The 26422-nt window shown below is 36.7% G+C and overlaps 2 protein-coding genes across 4 annotated transcripts; one reads left to right on the top strand and one right to left on the bottom strand.

Moving 5' to 3' along the window:
- Window positions 1–21: 21 nt before the first annotated feature.
- On the top strand, window positions 22–2308 carry ogfod2 (2-oxoglutarate and iron-dependent oxygenase domain containing 2). Of its 2 annotated transcripts, none has more exons than XM_079487837.1 (7): window positions 22–300; window positions 377–433; window positions 532–642; window positions 720–819; window positions 933–1057; window positions 1185–1442; window positions 1809–2308. In XM_079487837.1, exons 1-7 carry the CDS (start codon window positions 187–189, stop codon window positions 2076–2078), a joined length of 1035 nt encoding a protein of 344 aa, XP_079343963.1. In that variant the 5' UTR covers window positions 22–186; the 3' UTR covers window positions 2079–2308. The 2 variants fall into 2 exon arrangements, with proteins under 2 accessions (XP_079343963.1, XP_079343964.1); XM_079487838.1 differs by having other exon boundaries at window positions 39–300; window positions 1874–2308.
- slc4a5a (solute carrier family 4 member 5a) lies at window positions 1641–25739 on the bottom strand. Of its 2 annotated transcripts, XM_079487821.1 has the most exons (26): window positions 25565–25739; window positions 23592–23647; window positions 22063–22275; window positions 20337–20469; window positions 19269–19429; window positions 18404–18556; window positions 18047–18142; window positions 17160–17215; window positions 15780–15937; window positions 15547–15634; window positions 14694–14848; window positions 14481–14609; window positions 12411–12585; window positions 11188–11321; window positions 10736–11007; window positions 9732–9766; window positions 9217–9408; window positions 8432–8545; window positions 8180–8341; window positions 7688–7866; window positions 6865–6937; window positions 6118–6186; window positions 5333–5506; window positions 4978–5148; window positions 4647–4702; window positions 1642–3296 (listed from the first exon to the last, which is right to left on the bottom strand). In XM_079487821.1, exons 2-26 carry the CDS (start codon window positions 23644–23646, stop codon window positions 3107–3109), a joined length of 3393 nt encoding a protein of 1130 aa, XP_079343947.1. In that variant the 5' UTR covers window position 23647; window positions 25565–25739; the 3' UTR covers window positions 1642–3106. The 2 variants fall into 2 exon arrangements, with proteins under 2 accessions (XP_079343948.1, XP_079343947.1); XM_079487822.1 differs by lacking the exon at window positions 9732–9766 and having other exon boundaries at window positions 1641–3296; window positions 9217–9395.
- Window positions 25740–26422: the final 683 nt, after the last annotated feature.

The raw sequence follows: 26422 nt of genomic DNA, 5'->3' as shown, positions 1-26422 counted from the left end.
CAAACCAGCCTTTGTTTCCTCACGGATGTATTTCTTGTTGGACCACAACAATCGTTCAGGGGGAGTGTCTGTACGGGCGCACCTCCCAGCAGATTTACAGTCAAAATGTTTTTTAAGGTCTAAATATTGACGTACATTTTGAGACGTAATTGGTAATTTTGTCGGGTTGTATTCCTTAGACTCATCATGAATAGATTTTACACGTGCAGCTGCTTTTTCACAGATAATATTTTTCTCGAAGACTACAAACTGCATGTCCGATTTGTCTCAGAGAAACAGTTCAGGGAGGACTATCAAAATGTAAGTGTTCCACAACAATGCTGATATTTAATGCATTGCCATTTATGTTTGAACAACATGCCATTTGCGTAACAAGGCCCTGAGAACCTCAGGATGCGTGTCAGAATCTCAATTCAGTGACGTGCTTAAAAAGGTGAGTAAGGCCTCGAGAGCAAAAAATTACCCTTGCATAAAAAATGGTCTTAAATCTGGCAGCCGGTGGTTATTTATTGTTCTGTTGTGCGACCATAGATTCATGCAGAAATCGGAAGACGGCAGAATCATAAATTGAAGACGGCAGAGAGGACTGCTACCATCAAAGAGATTTATAAACCTCTGCATCAACATGTATATAATCTACAGGTAATTAAAGTACAGCAGTCAGCAGTACAGATTGACTCACAATTATATTACCTAATATATTAATACAATGTCTTCAGGAATCATTTCTGGCCCCAGAGTTCTTAGAGATAGTGAACTACACATCTTCAAGTGATGCAACACTAGATGGACTGATTAAACTCATCCGGACTGAGGCAGGTGGGCTGGGCCTTTGCAAATTTTGCAGTATAAATCTACAAACTATCAGGGGATATTTGAGAAGATCGCATGTCAAGAGATTATGTTGTTGGCAAATTAATGATCTTTTTCAGCGCCAAGAGTCTACAGGTTTCCAGTGTTCACAAGAGAATTCTGCAAGGAATTAATAAATGAGCTTGAGAATTTTGAAATGTCTGATGCACCAAAGGGCAGACCGAACACTATGAACAATTATGGGGTAAAGGTTTTCATGTATACCTCTACCAGTCACATATCGTTTTATGGATGAACAATGAATGTGCTATATACACTTATATGCAGCATATACCATAATATGAATTTCAGATGTTTTTAACTGAATACAGATTCTTCTTAATGAACTGGACTTTGATGAGAGCTTCATCACCCCATTGAGAGAGCTTTATCTGCGTCCGCTCACGGCTCTGCTCTACAGTGACTGTGGTGGAAGCTGTCTGGACAGTCACAAGGCTTTCGTGGTGAAATATTCAATGGGAGAAGACTTGGACCTTAGTTATCATTACGACAATGCTGAAGTCACTCTGAATGTATCGCTGGGGAAAGAGTTTACTGAGGGAAACCTGTACTTTGGAGACATGAGACAGGTGCTGCGAGTTACAGTTTGCAATAGATTATGATGATAATGATTTAGATGATCAAGGCCGTGGTTTGGACAAAAATTTGGTAATTGGTTTGGCCTTTTTTATAGCCTTTTTTGCTTTTTAATAAAGACATTTCCTTGAAAATATATAACTTTATATAACTAAATATCTTTATCTTAGCACATAAACACAAATCTTTTTAGATCAAGTCGAGATTTTATTTCATGATTATACAACACAGTTCACATAGCAAAGACGCTGACACTTCTGGTTAAACAGTGAAAAGATGGCCAGCACAAAAGCATTTAACTTATTATTGCTTGATGAAAAAATTTAAGTTCCCTCAACAAGTCTTTGTGCGTTTTTCAGGTGCCTCTAAGTGAGACTGAGTGTGTGGAAGTGGAGCATCACGTAACTGAGGGTCTGTTTCACAGGGGCCAGCACATGCATGGAGCTTTGCCCATTTCCTCAGGCACACGATGGAACCTTATTATATGGATGCGTGTGTCACGTGAGAGGAATAAGCTCTGCCCCATGTGCAGTAAGAGACCAACACTAGTGAAGAGCGATGGATACAGTGATGGCTTCACCATGGACCATGATGATTCTAGCGGCAACATGTCATGCACTTTAACATGATGTTATGTACTGTAGTAAATATTGTTGGTGCTGTTTTTCTGATAGGTATTTCTAATGTATCATCCATGGTAGAAATGCATTTGTTCCATTGTGCCTTTTATTAAATCAGTACCGAAAGTGTAACGTTAAATGTTCTTGGGAAATAATATATTGTGTAAATCACCAGATTTGAATATTTATTTGATTGTAAATCTTTTTATGTGTGTATTAAAGGTATTTTATTTACGGTACAGTATCTCTTAATTTTGGAGTGTTATATTTGGATAAATGGTTTAATATACAATATACAAACAATATATGATGTACACATAAAACATGACATTTGTACATGGGAAGTTAAATACATGTTCCATAACCTGAATTCAAGTTGTCAGGTAAGAGAATTATTGCATCTCAAAACTGCTTTTTCTCAAATTCTTCCATTAACAACCCTGCAAGTGTCAATGTATTACCACACAACACAAAAAACTGACATTTTACTATTACACTTTACATAATTAAACTGTAAAGAAAAATCAAGGCTTTCATTTGTAATTGCAAAGCTAATATTTTGGTTGTTTCTTTTCCCCAACTTTGAGTTTTGAGTGTCAAAAGCAGGAAAAGAATGGGAAAGGAAGGAAATGCAAATGACTATTTGGAGAAAGACAACACTAATGGACCCACATTTATAAACAATCATTTCAAGATATTGGTATCTTGAATAGTTTTAGACCTACAAAGTGCAAGAAACATTCAATATCTACAGTATATATATATACAAAATTCACATTTGTATTATGAAAATATTCTTCCCTGTCACATTTCTCTCTTGCATGGTTTTATAATAACATCTGTTATGTTTAATTGATGCTTGTAGCATACATCATACATTTCCGCTCAGTCTTTGCCCATTATAGTTCCCACTGATGTATCTTAAAGTGATTTATCCTCATAAATTGAATGAACGTGTTTTTTGGCAACATGGGAGCTTGAATAAAATTGAGACAAGATGCATTCCAGAAGAACTGACAATCTTCATGTTTTTTTTATTATAGTGTTGTTTCACTGCTCATGTCCCTGTGTTCCCTGTGTTTCCTGTGTCTGCCTCTAGGGTTCATATCTTTGTCGTCATAGTCCGACTCCATCTCAACCTTCACCTGGGGCACAGGGCAAGTCATCCCTCTGGCCACTGGCATCGCTGGGGATGATGGACAGGAGATCTTCAAATGTAGAGTGATGCTGTGGAACGGCAACCTCCAGTTACAAGAGTGAGGAAGAATAGTGGACAGAGAAGAGGGATGTGAGCGGGGAGAGGGGGTGAGGAAGGGTTGAGGATTGGGATGATGAAGCAGTATATGTATTTTATAAAATGGATGTTAGAAGGTGGAACTGCATACATGCTCAACAGGAAGAATCTGGGATCAGGACACCCAAATCAGGAAAGAAGATGCTTGTGCTAGACATTACAGCAGCTATATTTCTTAAATGAAAATGTATTTTCTTAAATCTTTGAAAAATCCTAGGGTAAATACTATGCAACAAAATATCCCCCAAACCATGCCCCTGAACAGCAATGCAGACATGAAACCCAACAGATTTAACTTCTTAAAGTGATAAAGGTGGTACACATGAGGAGATGGGTTGTGGGTATATTTTAAGAGACCAGACAGGGAACCCTTCAAAAAGCCAAAAACAACTGGCCACATCACATTTTATTTTAGTACAAGCACTCATAACGAAAGCACAATCACACAGGAGAAAGAAACAACCAAAAGTCCTTGAAAGAACTAATGTATTTACATTACACACAAGCATATGAATAATAACTACTATATGTAATATATATATATATTTTTTTTTTTAACTACAAAAAACAAATACTGTTACTGTATGGTACAAACTGTATATATGTATGTTCAGTTCTGGGGTTATTTGTGAATGTGAAAATGTAAAACATAAAACATGCAAAACTCAAATTTACACAAATTCATATGAGAGGCATGCAGAGTTAAAAACTGGTGGTTGAAAACAAATCTATCTGCATTGCTTCAAAGTGCATGGCAAGGTCACTGATGAAAAAAATCTATAGATGGTAAATTCTCAAAAGTATATATCGTTGCTGTCAGACTGAAAGCTTGATAATACACTACATTTTTTCAATAATCAAACATTGTGTTGTCAAACCAATACCTTTTATTGGTTAATGCAAAACCCACAAACAAACACGAAGAGTGACCAATAGTAATGATTCATGAAAAAATTGAAATCAGGAAAAATGGAGATACAAGGTTTCAGTCTAATAGCGACAATATCACCTTATTAATAAATCGAAAATTTGTACAGGGTTTTAGCTGTTTCGTATCTCTACCATAGCATCTACTTGAATGTTAATGTTAGAGCAGTCTAGTTCTAATAAATGCCGGTTATTTATTTGGTTGAAGTGTCATGCTTTTACATTTTATAATGGGATGACCATATGTTTATCAGTGGTAGTAACTGCCTGGTTGGCATCTTGCCGCCCACTCTGAGCTGGAGTCTGGCGCCTGTAAGAGGTCACGGTAGGGAACGTGTAGTTTGAGCACACAGTACCTGCGATCCATGTCTGAATCACCGGGGGAGCAGTTTGTATAATGGTGATACTTGTCCTGTTAGCCAAAGAGGAGAAAAACCTTATTACACTAACACTTATTATCCCCCTTTCTACCAAAAGGGGGCACCAGTGGAACATAAAGCCATAATGTAGATCACTAGCTCAAAGTCTGTTCAGTGAGACCAGACTGGATTTCAGTCAAGCCTGTTCTTTATTAAACTCAAATAAAAAAAATTATCTGGAATTCCAGCATAGCGAGTCTTTCATTGAGTGAAGTTTTAGTAAATTACATCAGACATTCTTACATACTGTATGCTTGAAAACACTTACATTATCTTCACTGTCATCCCCTCCTTTGGGTTTCTTTTTGTCCTTCTTGTTCTTCTTTTCGTCGTCCTTTTTCTTCTTTTCTTTCTCGGGTAGTATATCGTCCAACCATGCCAGATCGTGCTGAGAGAAAACCATGTCCAACATCTTGCGGACCACCATGAGACCAAGAATCTGAGGGATGGAGAAGCAGAAACTGTTTGTGTGTATCTTCAATGCAATGCCTCTAAAATGGCTGAAGATACAAAGTGGAACTAATGGTCCCTACTAGATCCAGAAAGCTTTATTGAAAATTATGTCATTTTAATAATGGAAATATACGTGGAATTATTTGTGCTATAAAAATGTGCTCTCGTACCATGATAGGGAAGATAATAGCCAGGAATGTGGATTTAAGGGTCCAGAGCACAGCTAAGCACACAATCTGCACCAATGTAAACAGGTGGACCCTCCTCAGCGGTACGTGACGCAGGTAGGCAAAGTCTGGCTGGTGCTTCGCCGGCATCATGATTAGTTTAATCCTGTCCCAGAACTAAGGGAGACAAAATGTGTGATCATAGGCTACTAGTGCTCATTATTTTTTCTTGGACACCTTCTAATTAAATTGCTTTACCTAGCTTATATATCACAATGACAAATCGATGTGCCAAACAGAAAGGAACACCATTTACAAAACACTTCAAAGGAACTCGCTCTTAAGTGTATTTGTATTCATTCTGTACGTTCGAAAGGTCCCAGCTCAAAGCCCATCGCTGCTTTCGTCATCTCATTGTTCTCTAGCTGACATTAAAGTGGATCACTAGAACACAGAAGACCAGTACCTGGACTGTGCTAAGCTACACAAGAAGCTGGGTTCCCAACGCAGGTTGACAGCCTGATCAAAATGCAGCTGAAATTGCTTCGGTAAACCCAGCCAGCATGCAAATATCCCTTCCCAAAACAACAAGCTCTTCCATCCTTTCACTGTCAAAGTGCAGAGAAATCCCTCATTTTCTAATCACTAAACATGCAGACATAGCACGCATGCAAATGATTGAACCACACGTGATGTTTTTCCTGCATAGATGAAAGGGTGATATAAAATACCAAATGTTGCTGAGCAAAGGCAGGTTGGAAAAAGGTTACATCTCTGAAGACACTAACCTGGATGCCGCTGAGAGAGGCAACACCCATGTAGAGGAAGACTCCATACAAGACCGGCATGGGAATGAACTGCAAGCAGAAAACAAAGCATACACTTTAGTCTTCAAAGCAAAAGTAGTTACACTTTACCAATTTTTTTTTTAAATGTTAATTAATTTTAATATTTTATATTTTTCTTAAATATATGCATTTAAGTGTATGTTTTTATAAATACAAACGTAATATGCACAGCACACGGACATATATTGTAAAAAATTCTGGATGCCATTAATCTAATTTTAACACTGTGTCTACACCAGACGCGACAATAGAATGCATTAGAACCCATTATCATTTTTCTCCACACTGGATGTGGCGCGACGCGACAATCCCATTAGAACAAACCGTGTGTCATGTCATGTTAAATAATAACGCATCTTCTGTTGTTGCAAGAATGACCCCTTTACCAAAATATTTTGACTTTTAAAACACATTTCATCACAGTTATATGAAAAGAAACAACAACAATGAATCTCATAGCGGTAAGCGTGATCGCATTTAAATTTATCTTCAGCTTTCTATGACTGTGTTGTAGTACATACTGTATGAAATGTAATGTGAACATTACATTTGTTACCCTTCAACATACGTATTTGAAATAATCAGAGTACACCATAAAGACATCTCGGTATATTATTATTGAAGTAATTACCTCTCTACCGTGAATTATAAATTGCTTTTAATTTTCTGTCATTTTAAGATGCTCACCTGCAGGATGGGGGCAAGGAAGATAGACACTCCTGTTAGCACAAAGACCAGGATTCCTGTCAATCTCTGCTCTCTGTAATTGCAGCAGAAACAGTCAGATTGACGGAAAGGGAACAGAGATAACAGAATCATAATATAAGTACAGATCTGTAAATGTGTATGAAATGGCCACAGTTTTGTTCTGTGTACAGTGAGATCCAAAAGTCCAGTTGCTTCTACTGTGCCAAGTCTGTAGAGCATTTATTTATGCTGTGTTTAAAATGTAATGTTAGTTGTGTTTTCTCATTACAAATTGCTTTAAGGACAGCATGTACTTGAGCTGGAACTCTTCAAGTTTGTGTAAAACCTTTTGTGCATCTTATTTGCTTCAATAGAGGAGAATCTGAACTTTTCCACAAAGCAGCTGACATTGTCAATTACACAAAGTTTATTTGGTTAGCGTCCTAAATATATATATATATATATATACTATACTACATTATTTATGCGCAAAATAAATTAGGAAACCATTTAAAAATTATTTTACAGTTTTTCTACATTTGTAGGCATGTGTTTTGGTAAAATTAGTGGTTTTTAATTCTGTGAACTAGTAACAATATTTCTCTTAAATAAAAAAAATGTTTCTACATTTTTCATGTGTCTCGTCATGCTGTCAGTCTTTCACATTGCTGTTGGATGACTTTCTGTCACTCCTAAGGTTTGATTTTGTTGAAATTCAACAGTTACTGGACTGGAATGATCACAATACATCTAGAAATGCTGATTAAAGTGATAGAAAGTGAATTAAAGAAAGCTATAGATACAGTTGCTCTGTCTGTCTCACCTCACACCCAGAAACTGCGGCTGCTCTCCAGGAGCACTAGATTCACTTTCCATCTTTAGTGAATCGATGTGGGCGATTGAAATGACAGTGGCAGCCACATACCACGGCAGACCCAATAAAGAGCATGTTGCCATCAGAATGCCCACCCATATCAGGTCCAAATGATACCCACAGCCTTTCTTTATCAGACAGACAGAATGAAAAGAAATCAATGATAATGAATAAAACAGATGTGGTGTGGTTACAGCTGAACTCTGGAGCAAAACATTAAATCGCTGGATTCCCAATAACAAACATGGTGTTATGCTTATATTAAAATGTCTTAGACCACATTGAATTGTCATTTTGATTTGAGTGTTGGTCCAGCTGTTGGACCAGCATAACTATCAGTCAAAATGCAGGAACACCAGTAGAAGGATTAGATGAAGATTATATAGGAATAAACTGATCAGATGGGAAATCCATCACAAATCTAACTCTTTGAACAAACACCTTCAGCTTGTTTTCCTTGCGGTTGACGATGACAGCGCTGATCTGCTGATCCATGAAGATGAGGATGGTGACGAGGAGAGCAGGAACAGAGCTTGCCAGATAAACCCACCAGGGATTCTTTCCGAACGGCATCACGAACCAACCCCGTTCAGGACGAGTGGGCTGCAGGAATTAGAAGGAACATAAACATTACACAACTAAGAAAAAGTGAATAAAGACGCACATGTGATATGTGATTTGATCTGCATGTACCTTAAACTCTGTGGGCACAATGAGTTTGGGTGTTTTTAGACCAACAAGCATATCCAAGCCCACAAACGTCATGATGGACATGAAGATGGAGAAGTCACTAATCAACTTTCTCAGCTGAATAGAAAAGAGTATTAAAATGAATGTTAATAAAGTAACAGCAATATGCAAAGTTTAGTTTCACACTGTCACTGGCAATTAAAAATGGTAAAAAATCTCTTAATTACTCTGAAGTCAAAGAGTATTTATCAAAGCTTTTATTTATTAGCTTTTATCTTAAGTGGGAGCTGGTCTTGTGGGTTTTGGCATGAAAGCTAGATGTTTTAAAGGAGCAATGTGGAGATTGTAATTGCAACCACCATTTCATTCCCCCTCCCCTTTCGATGCACTACAGAGGCTGACACAGAACTAAGATGTTGACACGTTTTCACTTCTTTCAGTAGCCGAAGGAACTAACATGTTTGTGAAACGTGTTCTGCAGAGCAGTTACTTTAGAAACAACATGGTGAATTCCATACAAGGGGACTCGTGGTGTATGTAGATAGAAATAGTTAATCCTAATGTAAAAAAACATAACGCTTCATTATGTAAGGTACTTATACACCCCTGAAGAGATTGCGATGTATATTAGTATATTAAATTGCATTTCTGTCAGTAGATCCTCCTTAATATTACACACTGGACCTTTAAGAGAAAGGAACAAATCTAACAAAACAGATCCAAGATAATGTGGAAGACTTCAAGTGTGTAAGAAGAAAAAAATGTCTTTCTTCCTCCATCTGTCTTACCTTTGTGGGAAAGTAGCGGCTAAACTTAAACTTCTTCAGCGTGACTGTCATGGAGTATGTCCCGAAGAACAAAATGAAGGACATGAGAGCGAGATCTGGGACAAATTTGCAGGAATTCCCAACCAGAGAGCCGCCATATTCCACACACTCCTTTTTGCTCAACTGAGTCCAGTCCAGAGCTGTTATATTTAACTGATAGACAGGAGGCATAGAGAAAGAAATCAGGGCCAGAAGGGGAACATGTTGACAAGGGAAAGAACAGAGGGGTTGGATGTGTTGTGGATGAATTGCAAAAAGTGAAAAAAGAAGAGAGAGAAAAGAGAATAAAACAGGACAGGGCCAAACACATAATACGACAATATAGCGAGCAAGGCATTCAATATTTGGTCTATTCGTGATAAAACCATTAATTTTCACTTATGATCAGGGCCATAACAAACTTTAACAGCCAGTTCAGTGATATAAGGTCATGTTAACACGGGTGTGAGTGAGTTGGAGATATAAAAGGCACTTACACCAAAGAGAGCAGAGCTATTATCTGGTACTGGGACTACAACAGCGAACATCATTGGTGCCACTGAGAAAGAAACAGACAGAAGAATGAGGAAAAATACGCAAATCTGAATGATGCTTTGTTGGCAGAATTTTTCCAGGAATAACAACAACTGCATGTGTGACCACAATGTAATTTCCATATGGTTTTTGGAAACCATTTAATAGCCCAGGACGCGAAATCTAACCTAAATATGCCTCAGTGCACAACTTCAAGTCCATCTGACTTAATACATCAAGACACATCATTTGCAGTTAGACAATTTACAGTATATCAAAAAAGTACTCACATCAATAAGCAGCCATGTTTGGGGTTTGCAGCAAAAACAAACACATAACAAATAAGTTACAGTAATCACATAAACTCTTCTCTTCATAGACTTACATTAAAGTGATAGTTCAACCAAAAAAAACTAAATTCTTCTACAGGACTCAAAAGAAGATATTTTGAAGAATGCCGTTAACTGGACCCCATTAACTTGCATTGAGTTTTGAGTCCATACAATAGAACTGAATGGGGTCCAGTGCTGTTCGGTTACCAACTTTCTTCAAAATATCTTCTTTTGTGTTCTGCGGAAGGATGAAAATCTTAAAGGTTAAAATGACATTTCCAAAACTTAGATTTTTGGGTAAACTACTGTATCACTCTAACTTTGTTTAATCAAAAGAATAAATATCATCTCTGTCTTTCTGAAACCTCGTATATCCAAATTGCTGTTTTTCAGGAAATTGAAAAAAGTTGACAAGCAGTCTTTAATACTTTCTATTGGTTAGATATTTGTAAAATCAAACATAACTAATAGCAATGATTTAAAAATCACGAAATATGGAGATAAGAGGTTTTAGAAGGACAACAGCGATGTAATTCATACTGTTACTCCAAATAAATATTTTGTGCACTCATTGTAATTCATTTCACAAGCAGCCCTCCAGCTTTCCAAACTGTATATGCCAAGAACGGACTTACTCGGGTCTGGAGCCACACACTCGCATTTGTAGGCAGTAACGTAATCCGGTTTGAAGTCGGTGTTGATGGGATAATATTTGAAAGATCCTGCCATCTTCTTGATAGCATCGGAGATGAAGATAAAAGAGATGAGGCTAGAGAAACCTTCCTCCGTAAAGCGGGTCATGTATCTTATGATGTAACTTGCATCTGTGGCAACCAGCAGTAAACACTGAACACAAGAGTGCATGCCGATCCACAGCCGAAGCTCCATGTAATCAATCCCATTATTTCTAAAGATATAGAAAATAAACAGGGAGATGAATGCAACATATTAAGCATACTCAAGAAGTCTGTGGTTTGCATCAGTGATCTTTTACAGGTCTGATGAAGTGAGCAATCAAAGGTTTTCTTTATTGACCACAATAATGGAGTTTGAAATTGTGATGGATTGATGCGGATTGCTCTCTCACTTGCTGAATTCATATAGCAGCTTCTCAAAGATGAGGATGGGGCCTGTTGAGCTGAGAATAATGAGAGGCTGACCACTGAACAAACAGAAGACGGTTCCTGCCAAAGCGGTGCCCAAAAAACTCTCCATCACACCCTGAGAGAGACAGAAAGAGAGATAATCAGCGAGCAAGGTAAAACCAAGGGAAAAGACAAAGAAGATAACTTTACTTAGGTTCTATTTGTACTGGAAAATCTTTCACTTGGCAAAAGCAGTTTGAGCATCTACTGCAACATGCCATCAAGTGACGTGTCATAACGTGTATTTAGAGTATTGAGTATTTTATTGAGTATTTTCTTTATTGAGTATTTTCTAATTTACCCACAATGATATATCTTCATTTATGCATGCATTTGAATATTAATCTACATCTACATATCATTTCGTTTCACATTAAGAAGTATTCATAGGAACAATAGAATAGAACATTAGTTATTAGTGATATAATCAGAAACCAGAAACCATATTTAACCACATTTAATTCAACCAGTTTTACTATAAATATGGGCTTGAAAACACTGTAACTTTGGATGCTTTGGGAAGATCTCACTTTGTTTGATTCGAACAAATAAAGTTTACTCTTTGACACCTGGACCTTCTTTGTTTGAGCAATTTTTTGAAACTACAAGACCAATTTTCCACAACAAGAGCTGTTATTAATTATTATTAATATAAGTAAAAGTATTTCTTGAAATATTAGGAGGATATGCATTTCTGATGCAGTATGATAGAACTAGTGACCTTAGCGAGTGTGTTATAGTCCTATTTTTTCTTACGGAAACAAGTTTGTAAACACATTCTGCTATTCCCACTCAATTATCTTGTATGGACACAAAACCAATGCAAGTGAATGGGTGCCGATTAACCATTTTTAAAAAAATCGTATTTTGTCTTCTGCGGTAGAAAGACATAGAGGTTTAAAATGACATGTAAATTATGACAACTTTCCATTTTTGGGTGAACTATCACTTTAATTTTGGATGGTGCATATTCGAAACATTTAGGGACACTTTAAAGGTTAATAAGACCTTTTAGATGTTTGTTCAGAATTTTGCAGTTTTTTTGCAGTGTTATAGATGAAGCTTGTTCAAAAGCCTACTCATAAACTATTCAATAAAACACTACGGCATTCAACTTTAATCAAAGTGTCAAATTTTGAGTCAAGCGGAAAATTGCAGAATGTACTTGGTAGTTGTCCGTGGCATCCCCTAGAAGGCCCCCGAAGGTGATTGCATTGGTTATGCAGCCCAGGTAGATGAAGAGCACTGCAGAGATGGACTGGAGGTGGAAGCCTTCGTAGAAGTCACTCGGGTACCAGGGAAGCTTCCTCTTCATGTCAAGGAAAAGGCCGCCACAGAACCTGCGCCACAAGCACAGATCCATTATTCAACAGTAAGTGGCTCTTTAGTCTATATTAAAAAAAACAGGAAAAGGTGAGCTCTATCTTGATTATTATCACAGAGTACTGGCAGAACACAGCAATTTTCTGATTCTGTCCTCACATACTCGCTAGCAGAACTGCCCTTTATTGAACTTCCCTTTTATTGGCGTATTGATCAAGATTTGAACTCTCCTGAGTGAACCTTTAGTTCTGAAGTATCTTTCAATTATGTGAAAAGACAGATAAGACAAGGCCGCTTTGAGCTCTCATACCCCAATCTATTCAAAGTCAGGGATTTGAAACTTACAACCAAAGCGCCTTCGAGGCATTGCAAGGAGTATTAAAGGGATAGTTCACCGCAGCAAAAAATTGTCTATTTACATTGAGTGCAAATAGCCCGTTATGTTGGCAGAGACTATTTGCACTAGGTCCACCGCCAATATGTGATTGGAATAGAGAAAATGTAATAACAATGCTGTTTCAAGCAGAAACTCCAGTGGTGTCAGGCGAAAAGTCTGTATAGCTTGACACAGGAAACCGGAATTCTAATTCCCCTCTTGCTAAAAACGCTCTTTCACCTTTTCTATTACATTACAGATCATAAAAGCATTAAAGACTTAAAATTCGTTTTTATTCATGAAGTTTAGGTTTAGGGTAAGGTTAGGGGTAGGGCTTTAGTATCTCAATAAGTTGCCGTCATTTTTATTAACATATAGGCATTTTGCAGACGCTTTTATCCAAAGTGACTTACATACCTTCAAATTGTTCAAAACCTGTGTACATTTCTTTGTTTGGTTGACCGCAAAGAAAATTCTTTGGAAGAATGTTAGGAGCTGAGATTTCTGAGACAAAACTGACCATAGAAAAATGAATTACTACATTTTGTTGAACACAAGTCTTTTGAAGAATTTAGGAGAAAAAAAAACATTTCTGTAATCAATTGTGCGCCAAAAATCTCAGTTGCTAACATTCTACCAAATATCTTTCTTTGTGTTAAACAGAAAAAACATTTATACAGATTTGTAACTACTTGGTTGATTAATTCTGTCACAACTCGGGTCTCAGGTGTGGTGGGTTAAGAGATCTACCACTGAGCCACAGAGCAGATAGTGTTGGATCCAAACGAAATACTCAAGGCAATACTCCAGGTAAAGGTAATTTATTTAAAAAAAAAGAAAGGTACTTTGCAAGACCATAAAAAGTCCAACAAAAATTATTCTCAGAAAGAGGCATTACTAACAAAAAAAAAGATATTGCAAAAATCACAGGAGGTAAATAAAATAACTCCAAAAGGGGAGAAAAAGCAAAAGCAAAATCAAATAACTAAGAACAGCTTACTTGGGATAACTTTGCTAACTGTGAAAGACTCAATGGGAGACAGCAGGAGAAGCATAGTCAAGACTCAAAAACCGAGTGAGGAATAAGGGGAAAAAACACAGCTTAAATATTCTAGAGGAAACAAGGCACAGGTGACCTGGATAACGCTTACAAGGACACAAGAGGAAGAACTAAGACCTGGGGCAATACAGGTGACCTCTAGAGGCCTGGAGACAAACAGCAAGAGGCAGGATGCTGACAAATTCATGACAGAATTTAAATGTTTGGGTGAACTATCCCTTTAAAGCTGTAGTCAGTAACTTGACAATATCACTGTCAATGTTTGAAAAATTAAATACTTTAGAGTCTTACTTTTACTTTGGCTGAAGTCAAATTACTTTAAACTGACATTTCCAGTGATATTGTACTTGACACCTTTACATTATACGTTATTATTATAAAGCTTATTATTAGGTAAAGGTAAGGGTCTGAATTTTTATGTTACAGAATGCTGCTTTAAAACTGAAGATCAACATCCTTTTCTCATTTACACACACCTCCCGGTATACGCCAGTTCTTCTCCAAGTTCGTGTGGCACAGGCATCTCCTCATCCTCACCAGCGGGTCCTCCACCGCCTGCAGTTCCATTCATTTGGCCCAACTCATTGAGCGAAAACACAGATTTCCTTTTTCAGTGAAACAAATAGAAACGTTAAAGGTGCAAAGGATATGGCTTTTAGAAAATATTGCTGAAGAAAAGCGAAGTTAACCTTTGGTCAGCCGAGGGAATTTTTTTGGGTGGTTCAATGCGAATTTTGGGATCCCATTCACCAGGTGGAAGTACAATCACCTCATCCAGGAACTCATCAATGCCTGCAATCAGATCTTCCCGGTCCCTGGCTTTATATGCTACATCACTGAAGAGCTGCAGATATAATAGACCTTTCTGTCAGGAAATGTTGGACCAGGTTCACTTGTCCAATTTTAGCCCAAGAATCGGACATTAAAGGGATAGTTCAACCAAAAAATTAAACTTCTGTCGTCATTTACTGTCATTTCAGACCCGTATGGCTTTGTTCTTTCTGCAGAAAACAAAAAGACTATTTTGAAGAATGTTGGTAATCAAACAACAGCGTTACCCATTCAATTATGGACACAAAACCATTTCAAGTCAATGGGTATGTTCGATTACCAAAATTCCAAGAAAAAAAAAGTCATACAAGTTTGAAATGACATAATGGTGAGAAAATATTGACAGAATTTTCATGTTTGGGTAAACTATCCCTTTTAGGATGTTAGGCACATACTAATTGGGTATATGCACATGGGATGACATGCTTCCACTAAAATAAGGTCAGTTCCGCTCTCATTGCACTAAGGGGACTTTTTTTTCACTAAGTGATAACGATGTGTTCAGTAAGAAAATGTTAAAATTTCGAAGAAAATGTGTTTTGTTGTCGACGTATAGCAAAGGGTTTGAATAATTTGACTCACGTGGACCGTAATCCCATGTGCATCCCTTAGCGAAACGTCATTGTTCCCTATGGTGCCAGATGTAACAGCAGTAGTACATTATCGACTCGTTTGCATATACCCCATGAGATAAAATAAATTAATTCTTACATCATCCACCATGAGCGTGGCAATGGCACGTCCAATCTCATTGTAAGACTTGGCTTTACCAGGAGGCCCAAGAAGCACAAACAAGAATCTATTCGAACACATCATAGGGTGAACACTTTAATTTTTATCCGTTCCATCGATAAAAGACAACATGGGGGTGAGCGAGAGAATTATTCCATTTGGGGTGAAATGTTCTGTGGAAAAGTCAATGGATATTTACACAAAATTGTTACCTGGTGGGTACTGGGACTTCGGTCAGTCCTCCAAGAGTTGTGGCTTGAGCCAGGCGAACAAAAGCCACGAAGGGTTTGTCTAAGAAGTCCACTTCTCCCACCAGAACATTAGACGCCTCTGCATCTCTTGGGATTTTCTTCATGAATTTGTTCTTCAACTACAAATAAATGAACAAATAACATGCTGTTTAGTCATATATTTAATGGTTTGATAATACAATCGACCATACAGTAATCGCAGTTTACATGAATTAGCCAATTAATCTGTAACCTTACAGTATTTTACTGTGAATTTTTGTTCTTTTGCCAATTTTGGGACAACAACAACCTGAAAATAATATGTTTAAAAAACAAAAGCCTCAGTCACTGCTACTGGCTTTTCAGATTACTTTATTTATTCAGTCTATTTCTTTGTTTTTTAACCAAATAGTCTGCAGCCTTTATATCTGCATAAACAGATCACCTCTTTTTCTGGATTTATACTTAGACAGCTTCTTCCCTTCAGTCCCGTCTACTCATATTTTGAGCAAATTGTAAACCAAGCATACGTCCCCTTTGTGAAGGGATCACATTGTGCTGGAGAAAAAGCACAAGAATGGAGTTACGAAGCTATATTTCTTTATCTGCCAGACAGAGCTCAGGCCTTTAAACAAATCTTTTTGGGCAGCAGCAACATCTCATATTTTTGCCCAGCTCAATAAACAACCTGAAATGGGTTTGGAAGCAGGGGCATTGAGACATTGTGAAATTCTTTTTCATTTTTATAACAAGACTCTATGAATGGACTTGTATGTATCGTGAATGCTTCAAATAATTTTTTCAAGTAAGATTTTTCTTACTGTATGTAACAAACCATGTCAATGATTTAAATCCAGAATGATTGATAGTAAAATAATGAAAACTTTCCTTACAATATGTCTTTTTGAAAAAAGCAGGACACTGTAAATGATTGATGTAAAGTAATTGGAGCTTTGCCTGTACATTGTGTCCCCGTGAACAAAATGGAGACATTGAAACATTTTCCAGAGGGAGCAGCCTGCAGCTCTCTCTCTGTTATCTCGATGCATGTGAGGGCTTAGCACGAGGACCGCACAGTGACACGGACATGTTTCCCCAATCGCCGATCAATCCTGACCCAGACTACAGGCAACCGCAAACACACGTAAACTCACCTCAGAATAACACAAACCAAATCAAAACCTTAGGAAAAAAGCTTTATTATAAATACCATTGTTAAACCATGTACAGTATATTGTGATGAGACAATAGTAAATTTGTGGTTACTATGATTTTATTACAAAAAAAAACATAGTTACTATAATCAAGACATATTTTTATATTTTTAATGTAAGAGAAAACAAGAGATATCATGAATCTCACCTGGTCTGTGCTTGGGGTGTCTGCAATGTCATTCATACTCCTGCTTTGTGCATGGCCTAAAAATACAGAAGCACAACTAAACATATTTGCAGGATATTTAAGTCGAAGACTTATGTTTTTTTCTGATACAAATATCTAAAAGCTTTTTAATCAAGATACATTTGACAAGGAAAAATGATAAAATATGCAAGTTAAAGTGATAGTTTACCCATGAATAAAATTTCTGTCATCATTTACTCACATTATTGTCATTTCAAACCTGTATGACTTTTTTCCACAGAACACAAAAGAAGATATTTTGAAGAAAGTTGACCGAACAGCAGCAGCACCCATTCACTTCTATTGCATGGAGACAAAACCAATGCAAGCGAATGGGTACGGTTAACAACATCTTTTGTGTTCTGCAGAGGTTTGAAATGAGGGTAAGTAAATGATAACAAAATTTTCCCTTTAAGTAGGTTTATGTTTAAAACAAGCCCATTGGCAGATTTTTTTAGCTTGTACATAACCTTACTTAATTCTTTTTTATACATTTTCTTTGGTCACTTTCGTGGTCCAGTAAATATATCTTGATTAATTGCACCTCAGTGCTTGCTGAGGCAGCTTTATGCAAATGAATGAGTATATAACAACAGACTATTTTTGAAAATTGCTATATTTACTAAATTCAGTGCAAAATTTAGTCTAATTGGGGTGGTTTTGCCATACAGGGTTTAAGACTAGTCTTCATTTTACCAAGGCCTAGTCCTGATTTAAGACTATCGCTGTGTGGGAAACCACACCATGCTGTTTTAAACTCTCAGCAAAACCAAAGTCAATGAATGGAAGTCAGCCTCCAGAAGAACACATATTGAGAAAAGGATTGCAGAACAGGCACACAGACTTACGTAGCCGGCCATAGTTGGCTGCTTGTTTGCTACGCAGATCTTCTGTCGAGCGCATGAAGTTTGCACCAGCAGCTGGTGTTTGTGATGGACTCCGAGCTATGAGAAACAAGCAACCATATATACTTTTTCAATTAACTCTTAAGCAGGCAATCTTCCTCTTATAATCTAATACTAATGAACTGTGGAAAATAGAGTCAGTGAAATAGCTACAGCAACCACTGAAACAGTTTAAAGTAATGATTTTTCTTTTTTTTAATGGAACATCCGAAGAGAACAAATCACTACAAGCAATATCACTACAGTACTGCAGGGAAGATCTTGCTCATTTATACATCAAAAGTGAAGACGGAAACTCACTGCCTCCAGAGCCGGACTTTCCCAAGTCTGCAAGGGAGCGATGCATGGGCTTCTTTGTCTGGTGTCTGTGTTTTCTCAGCAAGACGAAGCTGATTTGATCTCTCAGTTCAGGACCAATTAACCCTTCCTCTATCTGACGTTCAATGATGTCATCTACAGGGGACAAAAGTTTAATGCACTTGTTTCAAAGTGATTCAAAGTATGATGGCTTATCAATTTTAGTGCATGGCAAATACAGTGACCCTGAAGTAAATACAAAATAATAAAATAACATTTTTGAAATAGGTTTTACCCCCAATTTTTCACATTTACTCACTCTCATGTCAGTTTTTAAAAAGGTGCTCTTTTCAGTTTTGAGGTTACAACGGTAGTGAATGGGGTTAAAAATAAAATAATTCATTTGATGAAGTTTTTGATTACTGTGTTTGTATCAATTCATCCAGCTGTCTGTCTGTTGTCATGACATCCAGGATGCTTAAACAAGACAGAGAGAAAGTTTAAAACTGATCAAATCATGTATAATACTTATATTGTTTATTTCTACACCCCACCCAATTGTATATCTCAAGGACACTTAAAATGCACAGCATGAAAACATATTTTTTTGTCTTTTTTAAGCTTGAGATGAGGATCCCCATTACCTCCCATTGTAACCAGACAACCCAATTTTCAATGCGTTGGTTCCAAAGATCAAAGAAAGCCATAGAGGACTGAGCAACACAAGCGTAAATAGTAAATAATGACAACATTTACATTTTCGAGTCAACTATCCCTTTGAGACCATTATGTGTTGAACTTGGATTTTTTTGGTTAAGAGGACGTCAGTAACACTCTGTATAGAATGAAAGTGAATCACACCGCTCACCGACTATTTGTGGTAGTGAGTAACCGTCCAGATCTAGCAGCACAGTTCCTGTTTGTAGGCATGTTCGTAGTTCAAATAGGCTGTGCAGAGAGAGCGTGGAAACGTGGGGTTTGCTCCATCTCTCACCTCCCTCCTCAACCTTCTCTTCAAACTTCACCCACCTACAGATATACACAATCACACAGGCTTGTTTTGCTACATTACATTTATATTTGACATTTATTCATTTGGCAGACGCTTTTATCCAAAGCGACTTACAAGTCGTTTTTTTACAGTTGCACAATATGCAGAGCAATCAGGGGTAAGGTACCTTGCTCAAAGGCACTTCAGTCATGACCTGCTGGCACTGAGATTTGCAACCTTCTGATCACAAGCCCAACGCTCTAACCACTAGCCCACATCTGTCCCCATTTCCATTGCTTTTACGTCAGGCTTTATTATAAAGTATACTGTATGTTTTCTAACTTCTAACTCTCGCACAAACCTCTTGATATTATTCATTTAAAACGTATAAAAAGAAAAAAAGAATACTGAGCACTTCTGAAAGACTATACAGTAGATCTGTGGTTGTCTTTCAACCCTGCTTTGGGTGAAAAAGGGACAAACTCTTCTTAACTGTTGAGTTAAATGAACCCAAAACATGTTTAGATTTGAACTGGTTAAAACAACCCAGCATTTCAAGTTCAAACAACCTCTTCACATCTACATTTGTAACCCATTCTTCATGAAGCACCCTTTAGGTAAGTAGGTCTCAGGACACCAAATTAATATGACACGGGATCATTCAATACGAGTTACACACTTTTGCTTATGTCATAATGACAGTAACAATAACAAACATGTGGATACTGTTGTGCTTATGCAGTTCACACAGAAGGTTAAAATGAAATATAAATGTTTTTTTAACTAAATGTTTGTATACTTTTGTGCACTAAAAAATGTTGGTACTATGTTCATGGCTACCTCAATGTTCAACATATAATCTTTATTGTGATTCAAATAATCCCTTGCAACAGATGATATACAGTATGTGATAACTGTCTGTTTTTACTCTGTGTGTTTTCATACCTAGCCGATTCTCTCCACTCCAGCTCATCTCCCTCATGTTGCAGCGTGTCCATCTCAGTGAAGAGAGTGGGGGTGGGCATGGACTCCTCATCATCACCTAGTATGTAGCGCAATCGCTCTGCTGCTGGGGACACTTTGAAATGAAGAGAAAGAAATTGAAAAACATTTCTTGATGTTCCGCCGTCATGTTCCACAGTCTTAAATTAATTTGCATGCATCACATTTTCTTAAGAGGTGAAGAAATCACACTTTAAATAAAAACTGGCTTTGCCATGGGTTTGTAATGGCTGTCTGCACCCTAACATGTACCGTGTTGTTGTGCATTGTTGACAAAGGAGCCTGAGGCAACTTCTCTTTATGTTGCTTAGCATTTCTTGACTTTACACAGTACAGTACATCTTTATTTTCAATGGCATGACAATCGGATTTATTTTTCATGAAATGCTCCCTAAAAACTCCTAAAGAACTAAAAGCTTCCAGAAGGCCCATACCGCTGATGAAATGTCAGTGCAGTATAAAAAAAGTTTGTGAAAATATGTATATTCAATCCAATTTCAAGGCAGTTCGTGGCATAGACACGAAATTTGGAATCTATTCATTTGTGTCCTTGACACGAATTTCCCAATATTTCCGCGTCAGAAAGGCTACAATTGTGTCCATGACTGTATATTTCCTTGTAATTTACTGCTTCTGTTATTGTAATTTAGTTATATGAAACTCGAGCAATTGATAGAACTGAGCAGTAAATTAAAGTTTAACGGTGCTGTGTATAATTTTTTGGGACAGAAATGCAATATAATATACATACCTATCTATGTCTTCAGAGGTGTATAAAAACCTTACATAATGTAGCGTAATGTTTTTGTTACCTTAGAATGAGCTTTTCTATCTCCAAACACTGATCTGCTCTTTTCAGTTTTTTCAATTTTTTAGTTAGTAAATATGTTTGGTGCTTGCGTTATTTCAATTTACTATCCTAAACTTTAAATCATAACCAGAAGTTTGAGTGGTAGTTACATTTCATATAGAATGAAGTGTTACAAAACACTGAGAATTACTGTAATTACACAGAGCTCTGAGTAAGGCCAGGAAAAGATCAATAACATTGACTTTCATGTCCACAAGAACAGAGGTTATACCCTTTTATATTAGCCCTTGTCAGAAGAATTAGCGGTGAAAATGGGAGATTTTTTTGTATGTATAGATACAGATGGAATTTACGAATCAGAGCCCCTTGACATTAGTCCACTGTTTACGTGATTGATACAAGATTAACATTTCCAATATATATGGAAAATGAAAGTGTCACAACGAAATCGATGTTTGTTCTATAACTCTAAAGAACTGTTATGATCCATGTGTTGTATACTCCCAAGTGTTTGGCTATCATCATTCCATAACTGGCCACATCAATCCATAAAAACATACATATCCATTCAAAGACGTATGATACTTGTTTAAGCTTTTTAAACAAGCGAGAGCATTTTGGATCATTAAAGAGCACATTACCTAAAAATAATAATAGTAATTAGTTCTCTCTGTTATTTCAAGATTGTCTAAACAAGAAAATATATCCTGCAAAAATTGCTTTTTATTTTTGATGCAGTTTAGGTAGATACTGTAAGTAAGACGGACACAATTACTGATTAAGAACATTATTCTTGAAGTGTCATTAAAGACAATGCAAATCACTGCAAGTATTGTTTTGAGCTGATTAGACACTCACTGTTTCTGTTTATGTCTGGTGGCAGGCTGTGTTCTGGTTGATCCAGGCCTCCCGCCTCGAGATCATACCGGTCTCTCTCATCACAATCATAGTGTTCATGACGGAGTCCTCGCTCTACATCTGCATCACGACTTGACAGGGACGAACGTCTCCGTCTGCGTTTGCGACGGTAACCGTGGGGCACCGGCACACCAATGTAGACAGACTGATGATCTGAGAGAAGAGGAAGACAGAATCTTTTGATAAGAAACTCTCCACAATATGTTTGGTCACCTAAAATATCAACAACTTCTGAAATTGTAACAATGGTAAAAAATAGCAATATTGTCATGGACTTTTAAAAAGTGATTTCATGCTTAATAAAAAAGTGCTTTGCTCATTCAAGCAAATTTGATCAAGACCAGTTGATGCAGCAGAACATATTGTTCCTCCTGCTTTTATTGGCACTGTAGGTTCAATATATATATAAAAATGATTAAATATCAGCTATATAATATTAAATCTCAAATAAAACCTTCCAGTGATGCCCAAAGATAAAAACTTTGAAAACTTACTTGAGCTAAACTTTTAAGTGGATTCTCAGCCATTTATTCAACTAAAAAAACATTGACTGTTCGAAGATTCTATTTATCCAGCAATATATGAAGGAATTGAGATATATACTATGTTGCATGTCAATGTTTTTATAATTATGAAAGGGATGAGAAATAATGTTTGAGGGTGTCTCCTAGTGTAAAATTATAAATAATAACATGTAAGAGACAATCTTTCTAGCTTCTGCAAGAATACAACTTTAAGAGATAGTTCAACCAAAAACGAGAATTCTTTCATCATTTACTCACCCTCGTGTTATTCCTAACCTGTATGACTTTCTTACTTCTGTAGAACATTATAAAAAGATATTTTGATGAACGCTGGTAACCAAACAACATTGGTCCCCGTTGTCTGGATACAAAACCACACTACTTTTGTTTTCCAACGAAGAATACAATTTCCAAAGAAGATATACAATTTTGTGGTAAAATAGCTTAAACCGAGGACACTGTACACTTTTTTCGATGTGACTATATGAAAAGGTGCATAACTCTCCAATTGAGCGATATGCAAATGCTGAAAATTATATTGTCTTTAAAACTGTCAATGCGCATTTTTAAATAAGTTAAATAATGTTTACGTCAAAAGGAGGAATGAATTCAATTCAACAAAACTGGCGGTAGGGGAACTAATATGTACTCTATTCGTGGAGCGTGGGAATAGATTATTGTTATTGTTTTTCACTTTATATTTGTCTGTAGTATATTACAATAATAATATTTTCTTCCATCTATCACTTCTCATTGTGTTCACTCTAATGAGATCAGGCATCACTTTTAGTTGGACGATAAACAAATAAATAGAAAACAACGCTTAGAGCAATTTCAAACAAATTACAAAGCCATTTCTGTTACTGTGTAATTACTTCGCTGTGTAAAGTAACACGATATACATATCGTGCATATAAGTGTATTTTTGTGTTTCGTGTTTCCTACCCTCCTCCTCTTCATAACAGTAACGATTGTTGACGACACCTCGATCATGGTCCATCCTAAAAAAATTTAAATAAGAGGGAATGTTAATAGAGACAACAAAGAAAGCATAGCATACTGAAACTACTACTGTCATTTTCTGAAAATAATCACATTTGTTCCCTTTTGGTATGACTTTTGTGATCATGAACAGCAGGAGGTCGGAGCATGGCTGCGGGCAGTGGCACACACTGAGAATTGAGCTGCCTGCTGAATCGCTGCCAGTCACTGATCAATAGTGAAATAATTAACAGAACAAATGGCCGACGGAAAGATGCATAATTAACCAGAGGAAAGCTCATGCGATCTAATAATAAAACCCAGCCTCTTCCTTTCAATATTAAGTCGTCAAAAATTGCAGACTGGATCTCATTTTGCTAACACAATGATAATTTTACACAATAATTTTGTTTCATTACATTATTATTTTACATATATTCTATGTGCATTTTTAGTTTGAATTAATACATGAAAACATAAGATAAATTCGATCTCTCTGGAAATTATACCAAGATTATTATTTGGTTTCTCGAAGTCAAAAATGTTGATAAATTAACCTATTACGTATTAAAATGAACTTATTACTCTAAATGTTCCAGAGTGTAATACAGCTCTGTATTTTTGGCTCAGGTGAGAAATTAAATGTCACCTTTGCAAATGGCACGCTGCTGCATTTGATAAGCTCTGTTGGATATCAAACTGGATAATTAGTTGTCACATTGGTGTCCTTCACACCCAATGGCCAACAGAGAGAGAGTAAACAATAGTGAAAGAGAAAGGCTGTTGGCCATCCTCATTCAGAGATCCAATCGATGGATCCCTTTAGCCATTTGTGCTTAGCCCACTTTTAACACTGGCACAGTGTTGACTCTTCACCCTGGATGGATCCCTCTCATTGTGAATGTCTTTTTATCTCTGGCTCCCTGCTTCAGGTACTCTCATTCACTCGCTTCAGATATACATGTTTCCTTCACGTTGTTCAAACTGCACTTAAGTTTGACACCAGAAAAGAATTTCAAGTAGAATTTGTAGCCTCGCCAAATAATTCAACATGAACATATTAGTCACTATTTATAACAAGAGATGAAGCTATTAAAACAAACAATATTCTAGATCTCACATTGTCAGATAGTGATTAAAAAGCATTATAGGTCTTGCTAACATAACCCTTCAAACCGGATGAAAAATGATGTCCATTGACAAGAAACATGAATATATTAATAAAGGTAAATGAAACTGATACAGTTATGATTCAGTTTTAATCTTATTAGATCGGCAGATTTTCTCATTTATAAATGATGGACAGTAAAATGTCATGAAACAGCTCATAACTAATGACTTTCTTTCTTTCAATTATTTCTATACAAGAATTTTCAACATTCCACTGGACACTTAAATCATAATATACCAAATAATGTCTCATAAAAATGATTTGCCATAACATATACTTTGGATACAGATAATTATCCTTATATTTTCGGTTTTAGTCAATGTACATATTATTGAAACATTTACAATAATACCACAGCAATATCATTATATATTCTATAAATTTCAGAAATTCTTGTATATTGTTCTTCTGTCACATCCTTTTTCTTTAATCCCAGTTTCTTGCTTAATTTCTATTTTCAGTTTTTTCAAAACTCTATAAACTTTTGACCTTGATCCACAACCAGATCCACTGAACCCACGTCATTTTGCTTTGTACACTTTGGAAACACAGAAACAGACTAAAAGCACAAACTATTATTTATGCCTTCCCCCAAAAGCCAAACAGCCAGAACACAGATAAATATTAAGAAAAAAGTCAGTTACAAAGCCCCATACCCATGCTTACCGGACCACCCCATATTCCTTCAGATCAAAGCCACAGTGAATGAATTACCACACTGTTTTTAAATCAGTGTTATTTTCATGTCAAAAAGTAAAAGTCTTACCTGATGTCAGTTGCAATGCACTGATGAAGAGTTGAGCAGTGATTTGCTAATCAAAAGGATTCATCGATACAGGAAATGACAGAGGATCACAGCTCAACTGGGTATAGGACAATAACTGAACATGTTATAGAATCAACATGCTACTCTGCCAATCACTGCCACCCCTCTCTCTCACAAATACATACGAGTCAATTGTGTGATGGTGACAGGGTCAATATGGAAATAGCTGGGCAAATGGACCATTGAGATCAGAGTTATGGGCATCAGTGACTCCCTGTGCCCTCGTACTTGTTTATTTAACCAGATGACTCACTTTGTATTTCAGTAAATCTGAATGTTTTTTTATATTATCGTATAAAAAATATAGTTTGTCCTATATTTCGATATTCAAAACACTGGCATCTCTCACTAACAGATTTTCATATTATACACAAAAATGTCTGAATATTAGCTTTTCTCTCTGTGTGCTTCTAAAACAACCGAAAAGCACTTTGTATTATACAAAGTACACAAATTGTGTTGCCCCAGTTATTTTTTTACAAACACAAATGACGTAATATTGTCAGGATATGTGCTTCGACATTTATTGACTACTGAGAAAAATTCAATTCAAAGCAGCACAGAGAGCGCAGCTTCCTCGCACACTACGAAGCATCAAAAGCACACACAATCAATAACAAATAGAGACCGACTCGAGATAACCTGATTCAGCAACTCATTGGTTTATGATCTCATGCTTTGGGCTTTGCAATTGTCATTAATCTGTGATTCAGGCTGACCTGAACTGATCTTGTGGTATTAAAGAGTAAGAAGACCTGTATTTAGATCATTTGAATTTACACGATACAACAAAAAGGA

Source organism: Barbatula barbatula (assembly GCF_947034865.1).
Source record: "Barbatula barbatula genome assembly, chromosome: 2".
In the NCBI taxonomy this organism is placed as follows: Eukaryota; Metazoa; Chordata; class Actinopteri; order Cypriniformes; family Nemacheilidae; genus Barbatula; species Barbatula barbatula.
The sequence above is the reverse complement of the archived record's forward strand: the minus strand, read 5'-3'. Positions and strand labels throughout refer to the sequence as shown.

Bases quoted from the DNA above. Each gene is read 5' to 3' on its own strand.
- ogfod2 (XM_079487837.1), top strand. From the start codon at position 187: ATGAATAGATTTTACACGTGCAGCTGCTTTTTCACAGATAATATTTTT. The intron at 1,058-1,184 runs GTAAAGGTTTTC...AACTGAATACAG, and splicing joins ACACTATGAACAATTATGGG to ATTCTTCTTAATGAACTGGA. The intron at 1,443-1,808 runs GTGCTGCGAGTT...TGCGTTTTTCAG, and splicing joins ACTTTGGAGACATGAGACAG to GTGCCTCTAAGTGAGACTGA.
- slc4a5a (XM_079487821.1), bottom strand. From the start codon at position 23,646: ATGGACCATGATCGAGGTGTCGTCAACAATCGTTACTGTTATGAAGAG. The intron at 14,610-14,693 runs GTTAACTTCGCT...TCACTGAAAAAG, and splicing joins ATTCCCTCGGCTGACCAAAG to GAAATCTGTGTTTTCGCTCA. The intron at 6,938-7,687 runs GTGAGACAGACA...CTGCAATTACAG, and splicing joins CCGCAGTTTCTGGGTGTGAG to AGAGCAGAGATTGACAGGAA.